This window comes from Lissotriton helveticus, chromosome 9, assembly GCF_964261635.1.
Source record: "Lissotriton helveticus chromosome 9, aLisHel1.1, whole genome shotgun sequence".
Classification (NCBI taxonomy): domain Eukaryota; kingdom Metazoa; phylum Chordata; class Amphibia; order Caudata; family Salamandridae; genus Lissotriton; species Lissotriton helveticus.
The window spans coordinates 876207821-876222431 of NC_136070.1; the positions used below are offsets into that span (position 1 = coordinate 876207821).

The 14611-nt window shown below is 43.1% G+C and overlaps 1 protein-coding gene across 1 annotated transcript in view; it reads left to right on the forward strand.

Annotated features, from left to right (window-relative positions):
- LOC144781943 (cytochrome P450 2G1-like) overlaps positions 1 to 14611 on the forward strand; it is a 298644-nt gene that overhangs the window by 252376 nt on the left and 31657 nt on the right. Inside the window, exon 8 of the mRNA XM_078661036.1 lies at positions 758 to 899. Coding sequence (XP_078517162.1) covers positions 758 to 899 — 142 coding nt within the window. The remainder of the gene's footprint in view (positions 1 to 757; positions 900 to 14611) is intronic.

Here is a 14611-nt window from a genome sequence, read left to right on the forward strand (position 1 = left end):
GGTTCTGGCCCTGGGCCCAGGCCAGGCGCGGACGGGCGCAGATGGGCTGCCGGCGCGCCCGCTGCTCGTCCGTATCGTCATGATTTTTAAATGGTCTCAGGGCTTCAACAACTTCATATTTTGGACCTACTCAGCACACACTTAATGAATAGCTGTGTAAGCAGTTTTCAGTCCCAACAGTATATTGCAGAGTACAACCCTTATTAGGGATTGTGAGATGGCCAAGGTCTATGAATAACCTTGGAAACTCCAGCCCGTGTCACAGAGCTGAAAGAATTGTTATGAGCTGAGGGCAGACCATCACGATCTGCAGAAATCTGACCCGAAGTGTATTGATATCCATACCAAGTGCTAACAAAGGGCAATGGTGGCTTATCTTTCTTTATTACAAGTAGCAGAAGATATTTCCTTATCTTTACAGGTCTACATCATACTATTATTTGCGAAGTGTCAAAATGTGCAATGCAAACATCATACTCACCAACATTGAAAACTCAATTACCTATTGTGAAGTGTGTGGCCAGTTTTAAATGTTTAAATAATCCAAGAAAAAATGTGTGTATTCTAAATATGATGTTCTTATTCTAGTGTCTCAGACGGAGAAGGGCAATTGTGTATTCACTTGATAAGCTTTACATGTTGAAAAAAGGTAGGGCCATAAATATTTAAAAATAGGGTTGTTTTCCACCATTCCCTAGACAATATGTAAACAACTCAATTTTCCCCAAATAAATTTGCCTAAATAATTTTCTTTCAGGGTACCGATTTGTTACCAATGCTATCTACTGTACTGCGCGACTCAACACAATTTCCAAACCCTGAAGAATTCAAGCCGGAACGCTTCTTGAGTGACAGTGGGGGAATTAAGAAAAATCAAGCTTTTGTCCCATTTTCTACAGGTACAAAATACTGCTGTCTATCTTCTAAAATCAATGGATTAAAAAACGCAATGCAACATTATATATCATGTTTTATCATATACTGTGTTCTTAATGGAGGCAAGGAAGCGACCGAGGTGGGACAAACAGCAAATAGTACAGAGAGAATAAAACATGAAGAAAGGAGTCCGTGAATTAATGTCCGCTTCTAGTAATAATTACCTGGGGTTGCATTTCAACGCATATTTTTTGCAGACTGTGGCGGGAAGCAATATACTAATCACCCTGGCTATTGCTCCAGAAGCAGTAGTTCTCGTCTTTGGGATGCAGCATGGTTGCAATGGCATGTTGACCACTGGACCCAGGTCTGGGCACACCTGTTAGGGCAGCATAATGAGGAAATAAAGAAAGTGATAGGTGTAATGCTCAAAAACAAACCATTACGGGAGGGTCCAAGGGATATAAAGTTTAGAGACCTGTGCCTACTTACTATCCCCAGTTCCTTCAATATATATAACACCAAAACACAGGGGGGTCTAACAGCCTAATTATGTAGCTGAGCTGTCAATCCAAATCACCAGGATTTCGGAGTGTATAAATTACCTGGAGACAGCGTATTTAAACAGAGAGTGAACACTATGTAAATAGGAAAATCCAGCACAGTACAGATCATTCAAAAATGGTCCACAAATCCAAAACATTTAGCAATGGGTTACCATCAAATTGATTTGATGATCAGTCCTATCATCTGGCCATACCCAGGTGTAAATTGGGCTGGTCCCCTGATCATTGGGACATCAAACGCCACACCATTTGTTGCTGGTAAAGGATTTGGTCCACCAACACAAATGAACCGTCTCTGATGGCTGATCCTAGATGGTAAAGTTATTAATAGTGCAACAAAATAAGTGACTTTAAAATAGGATGGAGTGTCCTCCTACTCCTTACTTTATTCTGCGGCCGAACAACACCTCCTAATTAAAAACCTAGAACAGTGCAAGAAAGACAATCAACAAATATCTGTCCTATAGTGGGCCAACATGTTTCTGCCTAACGGGCATTTCATCCCTTAGCATTCATCAGGGCCTCTGTTCTTAAAGTAGTTGCACTCAGTGGTAATGAAACAAAAACACCACCACCACCAAAGTGGAAAAGGTAAAGAAAAACGGTTGAATACGATACAACCTGTAACAACAGGAAACATTAACCCTCCATGTCAATTAGGAAATACGAATTCTATGGAGAAAAATGTATAGTAGTTAATTGTAAAGTGACTGTGTCTATCACCTATAGCCACGTGTTTCACAAAAAATTACTTATAAAATATTTATTTTGTTTATGCTCACCCTTCAGGGTAGGGCAATAGACCTCACCTCACCTGGACCTTGCTCAGCTTCTACGAGGCCCCGCACTGCAAAGATATAGGAAGTAAAACAGAAAGGAAGAGCACCTTAAAGCTTAGTTTCACAGCTTTTTGGAGTGCCCTAAACTGTTCCTGTCTAACAAATCTACCTATATCTAGAGAACAACATATGTGAATACTCCAGCACATAAACTATGTGTGCCAGGCCTCAAGATCTCCCAGAGAAATCATCCAACACAACAATTATGTATGAAAAGATTGACTCCATATTCTCAATAAAAGTGGAATTAGTCTCCAGCCTATACCAGCGACCTGTATAATAGCTGTGCTAACCATGCCTCCATAATGTGGTTCTGATTCAATATGATTAAGGTTTAGTGAACTAAACTCTCCGTCGGTACCTCAAACTCCCATCTGAGTCTTGGGGGAGGTACAGAAACGTGGAGGAACTGTTCTTTCATAGTATCTTCGGGGGGTATTGGTATTGTAACCCTCCGCTCTACTCATTAGATTAAGAAAAATCCAAAATGGGTATGTGATTCCCCTTTAAATTCCTATACCTTCTTTCTAATGCATAGCTCAGGATTTGGTGTTTAATCCCTGTATTATTGAGAAATATTGAGAAATATAAGGCGCACTACTTTGCGCTCGAAATCGCGCAGCAATTCGCGTTCTAAACTACCAAATGATGTCATCCCCTCCATTGTTGTAGTTCATTTCCAAATGCTAGCATGAGTAACTGCTCAATACAATGTAATAAACGGCGGGAGAACCGGGACAAGTCCCTAATTCCGTTCGTTTATAGAGGCAGGCGCTAGTTTGTTCGTCATGCCCTCAATTCTTTATGAAATGAGAAGCATTCTCTTTCGCGCTCAGACATCTCGCGAGATCACTCGCGAGGGACTACCAGATGATGTCATGCCACCCAGTTTGGTAGTTTACTAGCTGTACCATCTTAAGCAACCGAATTATGCCTCATAAAGATACATAACAAGGATCTATAGACACTATATTCGTTTTCAACGGGTATGGTATTTTTATATGTATATTATAAATCTAGCACACCGTTTAATAAGAAGAACTAATGGATGATGTCATCGTTTTAATATTCATGGAACTTAATGGACACTCAGAGTCCCAATTGATAAAGCTGTGTACATAAGGTATATCTTAGGTGGTGATGATGATGGTAGGTATAGAGCCTATGCATTAGCTAGGTGTTGTTTCTAGTGTTCAGCAGTGGCCACACCCACCAATGTGATACAATTATAATCACGTCATAGCCTCTTGTGTAACACTTTTCATGTTGTCTATATGAATTATTCAAGTGTATGTCAAAATGCAAACAAGGTTTTCTTTTATAGCTCCAAACCAATAGTGTGTAGAGCCAGTGTGAAGTACTAGAGAGAGGATTGCATTTCAAATACTGTACCTAATCATGTAATATTCCTTATAGGGTACTGTGATCCCCAGCCTAGATCTCTATAACAAGGTCCAAGGAATATCATCGTTCAATCCATATGTGTCAGTACGGAGCTTGTAAATCCATTTTTGTTCTTTTAGGAAAAGGTACCTCGACACATCCCTTATATGCCCTGGTATAAAAGGCTTTTCCAGGACAGTCCATTGAAAGTCAGTTTCCTGATGTTGTTTCTCCAAGAAATGTCTCATGAGTTTGGTCAGAGATGTCTTACAGCGAAAAGAGCTCTTATGCTGTAGAATTCTCGTGCAGACTTTTCGAGTGGTCATGCCCACATATCGAATGGAGCAGGTGCATGTCAACATATACACGAGGTTATTGCTGTTACAGTTGCTGAAGTTGCACTGCACCCAAGGTTTGTTCGTGCCTATGTCTATCTGACTGGTGTGTTTCGTCTGGGGACAGACAGAGCAGATACCACAGGGGTGGTGCCCCACCACAGGAGGTAAGATCCCATAGGGTTTCAACAATTTTCTTGTTGATTTCTTGGGGGCATGTATGCACCAACCGATCCCGGATACTGCTTGCCCGTCTAAATGCAAATAAGGGTTGCGCAATCTTGTCATTGCTATGATTAAGAATGCACCAGTGTCTTCTCACGATTTTCTGTATACTGTTGCTCCTTGTATTAAAAGTGCTCACAGAAGTGAGTCTATCTAGTGGAGGTTTTGTAGTGGGAGGTTCGAGTAGAGCTTCTTTGTTGTTATTCATTGCTCTTTTTTTTGAAGTCTTAATCAATGAACTCGGAAAGTGTCTCTCCTTTAATTGTGTACACAAGTTTTTGGCATGAACATCGAAGTCTTCCTTTCTAGAACAGTTCCTACGGATTCGTAAGAACTGCCCATAGGGTAGATTTTGGCGTAGGGACTTAGGATGATAACTCTCATATAACAGTAGAGAATTGCGCGCCATGGGTTTCCTATAAAGCTCACTCTGCAAGCCTGCAGGTGTAGCATAAATAGACAAATCCAAGAAGGCAATCCTTTCTTTGTGCGCCTCCATTGTGAACTTGAGATACTGATTCCTGCTGTTCAGCCACAAGTGGAATTCTTTGAACGAGTCGATGGTGCCTCTCCACACCACCAACACATCGTCAATATAACGCTTCCACCACCTCACCGAGGAGTGGAAGGGGTTGGTGGGATTCAGTGCGTGCTGTTGCTCGAACTGATGTACATATGGATTCGCCAGGCTCGGCGCGAAAACGCTGCCCTTACTTGTACCAGATATCTGGAGATAAGTTTTGTCTTCATATTTAAAATAATTCATTTTCATGGCCAGAGTGGCTAAGGCCATTATGAATGGTACTGGTGTAATTGTCTCACAGATATTCTCCCTCAGGATGGATGTTACAACTTCAAGAGTCTCATCCTGAGGGATAGAGGTATACAAGGATTCTACATCGAAAGAGACCAAAAGGTCTCTTTCGGTATCAAAATCTATTTCAGGGAGGACTCGCAACACATCTTTGGTGTCCTGCAAATAGGTGGGCATTTGTTGTACAATCGGCCGTAGAAAAACATCTACAAATGTAGACAACGGCTCTAATGCAGACCCTATTCCTGAAATGATAGGCCTTTCAGGCGGAGGCCTCTGTGGCTTGTGCACCTTTGGTAAAAGGTAAAAATAAGGTGTTACAGGATGTTTAGCGACTAGGAAGGCAGCTTCATTCTGAGTAATCCATCCCTCCGAGAGGGCTTCTTCAACTAGGTCCCTTATCTGTTTGATGACATCTTCAGTGGGGTCTTTCGGCAGAAGGGAATATGCCTGTCTATTATTCAGTTGTCTCAAACATTCTGCCTGATAATCCGTCGTGTTGAGAATAACTATAGAACCGCCCTTGTCCGCGGGTTTTATAGTTATGGACTGATCCTCTGAGAGTGATTTCAGTGTTGTCTGTTCCAATTTGGTGAGATTGTTAAATGACTTCAAGTTCGTTTTCCAAAGTGTAGCAACATCGTCCGCAACAGCTTTCTCGAAAGCCAAAACCTGTGGCGGAATTGTGTGTGCAGGAGGTTGAAATCTCGATTTAACTTTAAGACCCGTATTGGTACCGTTGTTCTGAGATTCTTCATTACTCTTGTCCTTAAAGTGACACTTACACTCCACCGGAGTATAGGAATAATGGTAGACCCTTTGGGTCTAATTATTCTAGTTCAGGCTCTGATGGTAGTGACTCAGATAATACTAATACTGGCACACCTAATTTTCCACCAAGAGGGAGGGGTAGAGGCAATAGACCTTATTTGTATGCTGATCAACACATGAATCAATACCAGCAGTGGTGGCCACCGACACCTTGGGGCTTTCCACCAAATCAACATCAGGCATACCCTCCACCACCTCCTACTAACTTTCAGGGGTTCCCAAATGCTTTCAATTCACAACATTTTTTAGGGTTTGGCCCACGCCGACCCAGAGGCAAAAGGCGACCGGCACAACACACAGGGGTCCAATGGGAGGATCAGACAGGTCCCCATGCAGGCACACGGAGCCAGACAGCCAAGAATCAGAGAGCAGGACCATCGGGGAATCATCCCTCGTAGTTGACCTATCAGTAAAAACATTGAGTCCCCTTGAAGAACAAGTATTGAACAAAGGTTTGGGGTTCGTCATGACTAATCACGGAGATCCGTTCACATTTCAATGTGAACTAAGCCAATTTTTTAGGAAGCTTAGACTTCACTACCTTTTTAAGGACAAGAGTAATGAAGAATCTCAGAACAACGGTACCAATACGGGTCCTAAAGTTAAATCGAGATTTCAACCTCCTGCACACACGGTTCCGCCACAGGTTTTGGCTTTCGAGAAAGCTGTTGCGGACGATGTTGCTACACTTTGGAAAACGAACTTGAAGTAATTTAACAATCTCACCAAATTCGAACAGACAACACTGAAATCACTCTCAGAGGATCAGTCCATAACTATAAAACTCGCGGACAAGGGCGGTTCTATAGTTATTCTCACCACGACGTATTATCAGGCAGAGTGTTTGAGACAACTGAATAATAGACCGGCATATTCCCTTCTGCCGAAAGACCCCACTGAAGATGTCATCAAACAGATAAGGGACCTAGTTGAAGAGGCCCTCTCGGAGGGATGGATTACTCAGAATGAGGCTGCCTTTCTAGTCGCTAAACATCCTGTAACACCTTATTTTTACCTTTTACCAAAGGTGCACAAGCCACAGAGGCCTCCGCCTGGAAGGCCTATCATTTCAGGAATAGGGTCTGCATTAGAGCCGTTGTCAACATTTGTAGATGTTTTTCTACGGCCGATTGTACAACAAATGCCCACCTATTTGCAGGACACCAAAGATGTGTTGCGAGTCCTCCCTGAAATAGATTTTGATACCGAAAGAGACCTTTTGGTCTCTTTCGATGTAGAATCCTTGTATACCTCTATCCCTCAGGATGAGACTCTTGAAGTTGTAACATCCATCCTGAGGGAGAATATCTGTGAGACAATTACACCAGTACCATTCAAAATGGCCTTAGCCACTCTGGCCATGAAAATGAATTATTTTAAATATGAAGACAAAACTTATCCCCAGAATTCTGGTAAAAGTATGGGCAGCGTTTTCGCGCCGAGTCAGGCGAATTTATATGTACATCAGTACGAGCAACAGCACGTACTGACTCCCACCAACCCCTTCCACTCCTCGGTGAGGTGGTGGAAGCGTTATATTGACAATGTGTTGGTGGTGTGGAGAGGCACCATCGACTCGGTCAAAGAATTACACTTGTGGCTGAACAGCAGGAATAAGTATCTCAAGTTGACAATGGAGGCGCACAAAGAAAGGATTGCCTTCTTGGATTTGTCTATTTATGCTACACCTGCAGGCTTGCAGAGTGAGCGTTATAGGAAATCCATGGCGCGCAATTCTCTACTGTTATATGAGAGTTATCATCCTAAGTCCCTACGCCAAAATCTACCCTATGGGCAGTTCTTATGAATCCGTAGGAACTGTTCTAGAAAGGAAGACTTCGATGTTCATGCCAAAAACTTGTGTACACAATTAAAGGAGAGACACTATCCGAGTTCATTGATTAAGACTTCAAAAAAAGAGCAATGAATAACAACAGAGAAGCTCTACTCGAACCTCCCACTACAAAACCTCCACTAGATAGACTCACTTTTGTGAGCACTTTTAATACAAGGAGCAACAGTAACCAGAAAATCGTGAGAAGACACTGGCGCATTCTTAATCATAGCAATGACAAGATTGAGCAACCCTTATTTGCATTTAGACGGGCAAGCAGTATCCGGGATCGTTTGGTGCATACACGCCCCAAAGAAATCAACAAGAAAATTGGTGAAACCCTATGGGATCCTCCTCCTGTGGTGGGGCACCACCCGTGTGGTATCTGCTCTGTCTGTCCCCAGACGAAACACACCAGTCAGATAGATATAGGCACGAACAAACCTTGGGTGCAGTGCAACTTCAGCAACTGTAACAGCAATAACCTCGTGTATATGTTGACATGCACCTGCTCCATTCGATATGTGGACATGACCACTTGAAAAGTCCGCACGAGAATTCTAGAGCATAAGAGCTCTTTTCGCTGCAAGAAATCTCTGACCAAACTCATGAGACATTTCTTGGAGAAACAACATCAGGAAACTGACTTTCAATGGACTCTCTCCTGAGGCGGAAGCCGGGAGATTTACGCTTTAAAAACTGCTTTTACATAGCGATACTTGTGACGCTTTTAAAATCTGCTTTTACATTGTGATACTTGTGACACTTTTAAAAAAAACTGCTTTTACATTGTGATACTTGTGATTTTATACTTAATCTTCCAGCCGCTACGAGCACTCTACCGCCCAGCTGATTATAGCTGACGCGGACCAGGGTTGCCTTAGCAACGCCGCTCTTCGGCAAAAGCCACGCCCACTTGTGCAGGCCACGCCCCAAATCTCCCCTATGTACAATGCACCGGATCCGGAAGCGCAGCGGGCGCGACGAATGCGCGCCGAAGGCGCGCATAAGGCAAGCTCGTCTGCGCTCGTCCGCGCCGAGACCGGGCACAGGGCCATCCCCCATGATCCGTCACTCCCCTATCCCGTCACCAGCTCCGTTTCAATAACGTATACCTCGGCCCAACTCCTCAGCATCAAGCAAACAACTAGGTTCCCTCACTCCCTACCTCACTTCAACTATAACAATCCTATGATCGGACCATTCAAGTGCCCCACTTGTACCGAGACCTCACCTACTCCGGTTACACTCTCCCCACCAGTGACAGCAGCACTTATAAATGTAAGATCCCTGCCAAAACACAAATATGAAATCGCTGATTTCATAGATTCTCAACAGATAGATATATTATTTATCACTGAGACATGGGGAGATGAGGCATCCGGCCCAGACTTCAGAGACGCCACACCCAACAACTATTGTGTGTGTAAGCTAGACAGACCTATAAGGAAGGGTGGAGGAATCGCGATTATCTACAAAAATCACCTTAAAATAACTACAGCAGACACAACCTACTCTGAATGCGAAGCCCTCCTTTTCTCGATAGGCCTCTCCAGTAAATCAACATTTAAAGGTATGTTGATCTACCGCCCCCCAGGATCCAGAGCTAAATTCTTATCACGCTTGGATCACATAATCGAGATGTCAACTGGATCGCCACAGTTTACCATCTTAGGCGATTTCAATTTTCACCTCGAAGTCTCAGAAGACCCAGACACCATAACGCTACTTGGAGATTTAGAGACAGCCGGTCTTACACAAATTGTTAAGGAACCCACGCACAAAGCAGGGCATACGTTGGATGGACTTTTCACCAACAACCCTGAGCTCTCCATTACCGAGGTCATTCCTTTAGTCTGGACAGATCACTCTGCAGTATGCTTCTCTATTTCCACTAAGCCCACTCCCCCCCTCTCGACTTCTTCCCAACCCATCAATTTCAGAGACTGGAAAAACATAAATCTCAAACGTCTCACCCAGATGATACAGGATAGCCCAGTGCCTAATGAACATGATCCCACAGCAGCCTCAGATACCTATGTGGAGAATCTGATCGAAGCCTGCAACATATTAGCACCGACCAAAACTTTCCATCGTAGTAGAAAACTTCCTTCAGCCCCTTGGTTTTCTGAACCGCTTAGACTTCAACGCCAGTACTGCAGAAACTTAGAACGTCAGTGGCGCCGTAATTTCAATACTCCCGACAAGATTATCTATAAAAGCGCGCTCTCTAACTATAAAAAACTCATAAAAACAGAGAAAACCACGTACTATACAAAGCAAATTAACCAGGCCAATAACTCCTCAGGTAAACTATTCCAAGTAGTAACATTCTTGTCTAATCCACTTGCACCCCAGTCAGATGGATCACAAGCCCTCTCTGATGCATTGGCTAAGTTTTTCGAGGACAAAGTCAGAGCCATCTTTAACATGTTTACACCTGACGCATCGCGCATTTCCTCGCACACTACTGCCAACAGTGCCCCCATATTCGCAGCTTTCGAACCTATCACCTGTGAACTCATCCAACCCTTGGTCGCTCAAACCAAATCCGGTTCACCTTTAGACCCATGCCCTCCAGGCATTCTTAACCTTATCCCTGAAGTTATTGCCCCACCTTTAACCAACATCTGCAATGCAATGTTTGCATCTGGTGTCTACCCCCCGGTATGGAAAAAAGCCATAATCAAACCGCTACTGAAAAAACCTAGTCTAGACCCTCTCCTTCCTGCCAGCTACAGGCCCATTGCCTGCCTCCCGTTCCCTGCAAAAATCTTTGAAAAGATCATGAATTCCCAGCTGTCAAACTATATCCACCTCAACAATCTACTGGATGACACCCAATTTGGGTTTCGACAGGGCCATGGAACAGAGACGGCATTGTTAAAGGCAGCAGACGAGATTAGGTCCACGATGGATAACGGAGGAGCCGCAGTCCTTGTACTCCTGGATCTGTCTGCGGCCTTCGACACGGTCGATCATGCCACCTTGATCGACCGTGTCGAGGCCATAGGAATAACAGACAAAGCTAAGGACCTCTTGGCCTCATTTTTGTCAAACCGCCCGCAAACCGTGAAACTGGGCAATTTCACTTCCCAGACCTTCACCCTGCCATGTGGAGTACCGCAGGGATCCTCGTTAAGTCCGACACTTTTCAACATCTATGTGTCGGACTTGGCGAGGGTCATAAAATCATGCGGAATCTCCCTCACTACCTATGCTGACGACACCCAACTGGTGCTGTCGATTTACAATGATGGAAGCTCGGTGGCAGCCAATTTCCAAGCGGGAATGAAGGCAATAAGCTCCTGGATGTCATCCAACTGTCTTAAACTTAATTCTGATAAGACAGAAGTGATGACATTCGGGAGGCTACAACCTACCTGGTCCCCACAATGGTGGCCCCACCAGATGGGACAACCCCCAGAACCTGTGACGAAGGTACGCAATCTGGGTGTTGTCTTTGATAGCAAGCTATCATTCCAGCAACACGCCAATGCAGTGGTTTCTTCGTCCTTCCACATAATAAAAAGGATAAAAAAATTAATTCCATATCTACCCTCATATGCAGGCAAAACACTGATCAGTACACTAGTATTCTCCAAAACTGACTACTGCAATGCACTGCTACTTAATGCACAACAAAAAGTCCTCAACAAACTGCAAACAGTGCAAAATGCAGCAGCCAGGACACTGCTGTCCATCCCCAAATTTGCATCGGTCTCCCCTTACATTCGACAGCTACACTGGCTACCGGTGAGAAGCCGTGTCAAATTCAAAGCTCTATGCATAGCATATAAAGCTATCCACAATCACGGCCCTTTATTCCTAAAAAAAGCTTTCCGACCGCTTGAACACACAAGAACCCTACGGTCATCCTCAGCGCACCTACTCATAGTCCCCCGCACAAGGAGGGCCAACTGGGGCGACAAACGCTTCTCCGTGGCCACAGCTAAATTATGGAACACACTTCCTTTGCACATTAAGTGTGCACCGACCCTACTCAACTTCAGGAAAAAACTAAAGACATGGTTATTCCTTGCCTAAACCCCCCATCCACCTGAGAGTTCTGCAACTTCAGCGCCGAGACACCCATGGGTATTTGCGCGCTCTAAAAATCGCCAAAATAAATAAATAAATAAATAAAAGCCTTTTATACCAGGGCATATAAGGGATGTGTTGAGGTACCTTTTCCTAAAAGAACAAAAATGGATTTACAAGCTCCGTACTGACACATATGGATTGAACGCTGATATTCCTTGGACCTTGTTATAGAGATCTAGGCTGGGGGTCACAGTACCCTATAAGGAATATTACATGATTAGGTACAGTATTTGAAATGCAATCCTCTCTCTAGTACTTCACACTGGCTCTACACACTATTGGTTTGGAGCTATAAAAGAAAACCTTGTTAGCATTTTGACATACACTTAAATAATTCATATAGACAACATGAAAAGTGTTACACAAGAGGCTATGACGTGATTATAATTGTATCACAATGGTGGGTGTGGCCACTGCTGAACACTAGAAACAACACCTAGCTAATGCATAGGCTCTATACCTACCATCATCATCACCACCTAAGATATACCTTATGAACACAGCTTTATCTATTGGGACTCTGAGTGTCCATTAAGTTCCATGAATGTTAAAACGATGACATCATCCATTAGTTCTTCTTATTAAACGGTGTGCTAGATTTATAATATACATATAAAAATACCATACCCGTTGAAAACGAATATAGTATCTATAGATCCTTGTTATGTATCTTTATGAGGCATAATTCGGTCGCTTAAGATGGTACAGCTAGTGAACTACCAAAATGGGCGGCATGACATCATCTGGTAGTCCCTCGCGAGTGATCTCGCGAGATTTCGAGCGCGAAAGAGAATGCTTCTCATTTCATAAAGAATTGAGGGCATGAGGAACAAACTAGCGCCTGCCTCTATAAACGAACGGAATTAGGGACTTGTCCCGGTTCTCCCGCCGTTTATTACATTGTATTGAGCAGTTACTCATGCTAGCATTTGGAAATGAACTACAACAATGGAGGGGATGACATCATTTGGTAGTTTAGAACGCGAATTCCTGCGCGATTTCGAGCGCAAAGTAGTGCGCCTTATATTTCTCAATATTTCTCAATAATACAGGGATTAAACACCAAATCCTGAGCTATGCATTAGAAAGAAGGTATAGGGATTTAAAGGGGAATCACATACCCATTTTGGATTTTTCTTAATCTAATGAGTAGAGCGGAGCGTTACAATACCAATACCCCCCGAAGACACTATGAAAGAACAGTTCCTCCACGTTTCTGTACCTCCCCCAAGACTCAGATGGGAGTTTGAGGTACCGACGGAGAGGTTAGTTCACTAAACCTTAATCATATTGAATCAGAACCACATTATGGAGGCATGGTTAGCACAGCTATTATACAGGTCGCTGGTATAGTCTGGAGACTAATTCCACTTTTATTGAGAATATGGAGTCAATCTTTTCATACATAATTGTTGTGTTGGATGATTTCTCTGGGAGATCTTGAGGCCTGGCACACATAGTTTATGTGCTGGAGTATTCACATATGTTGTTCTCTAGATATAGGTAGATTTGTTAGACAGGAACAGTTTAGGGCACTCCAAAAAGCTGTGAAACTAAGCTTTAAGGTGCTCTTCCTTTCTGTTTTATTTCCTATATCTTTGCAGTGCAAGGCCTCGTAGAACCTGAGCAAGGTCCAGGTGAGGTGAGGTCTATTGCCCTACCATGAAGGGTGAGCATAAACAAATTAAATATTTTATAAGTATTTTTTGTGAAACACGTGGCTATAGGTGATAGACACAGTCACTTTACAATTAACTACTATACATTTTTCTCCATCGAATTCGTATTTCCTAATTGACATGGAGGGTTAATGTTTCCGGTTGTTACAGGTTGTATCGTATTCAACCGGTTTTCTTTACATTTTCCACTTTGGTGGTGGTGGTGTTTATTGTTTCATTGAGTGCAACTACTTAAAGAACAGAGGCCCTGATGAATGCTAAGGGATGAAATGCCCGTTAGGCAGAAACATGTTGGCCCACTATAGGACAGATATTTGTTGACTGTCTTTCTTGCACTGTTCTAGGTTTTTAATTAGGAGGTGTTGTTCGGCCGCAGAATAAAGTAAGGAGTAGGAGGACACTCCATCCTATTTTAAAGTCACTTATTTTGTTGCATTATTAATAACTTTACCATCTAGGATCAGCCATCAGAGACGGCTCATTTGTGTTGGTGGACCAAATCCTTTACCAGCAACAAACGGTGTGGCGTTTGATGTCCCAATGATCAGGGGACCAGCCGAATTTACACCTGGGTATGGCCAGATGATAGGACTGATCATCAAGTCAATTTGATGGTAACCCATTGCTAAATGTTTTGGATTTGTGGACCATTTTTGAATGATCTGTACTGTGCTGGATTTTCCTATTTACATAGTGTTCACTCTCTGTTTAAATACGCTGTCTCCAGGTGATTTATACACTCCGAAATCCTGGTGATTCGGATTGACAGCTCAGCTACATAATTAGGCTGTTAGACCCCCCTGTGTTATAGGTGTAATGCTTACATTAATCTCAGCCACAGAACCTATTGAATGTCAGGCAACTGGGTCAAGATTTGCACATCAGCTAGAATAGAACATGTTTTCACACTGTTTTTTTGTTGAAATATTTTTATTTATTTTTGATCATTTGAATTTACAATCAAAGAAATCATGAATACACACTACAGATTGGTAGCTGGGCAATCGCAATGAGTATAGGGCAAAAAGTATAACAATAGTTCCTCTGAAAGAAAGCATGAGGTTAGAGTTCAACATAGTACATGTACATGTGCTAAGGGTCAGATCGAACTTAACCCCCCTGATC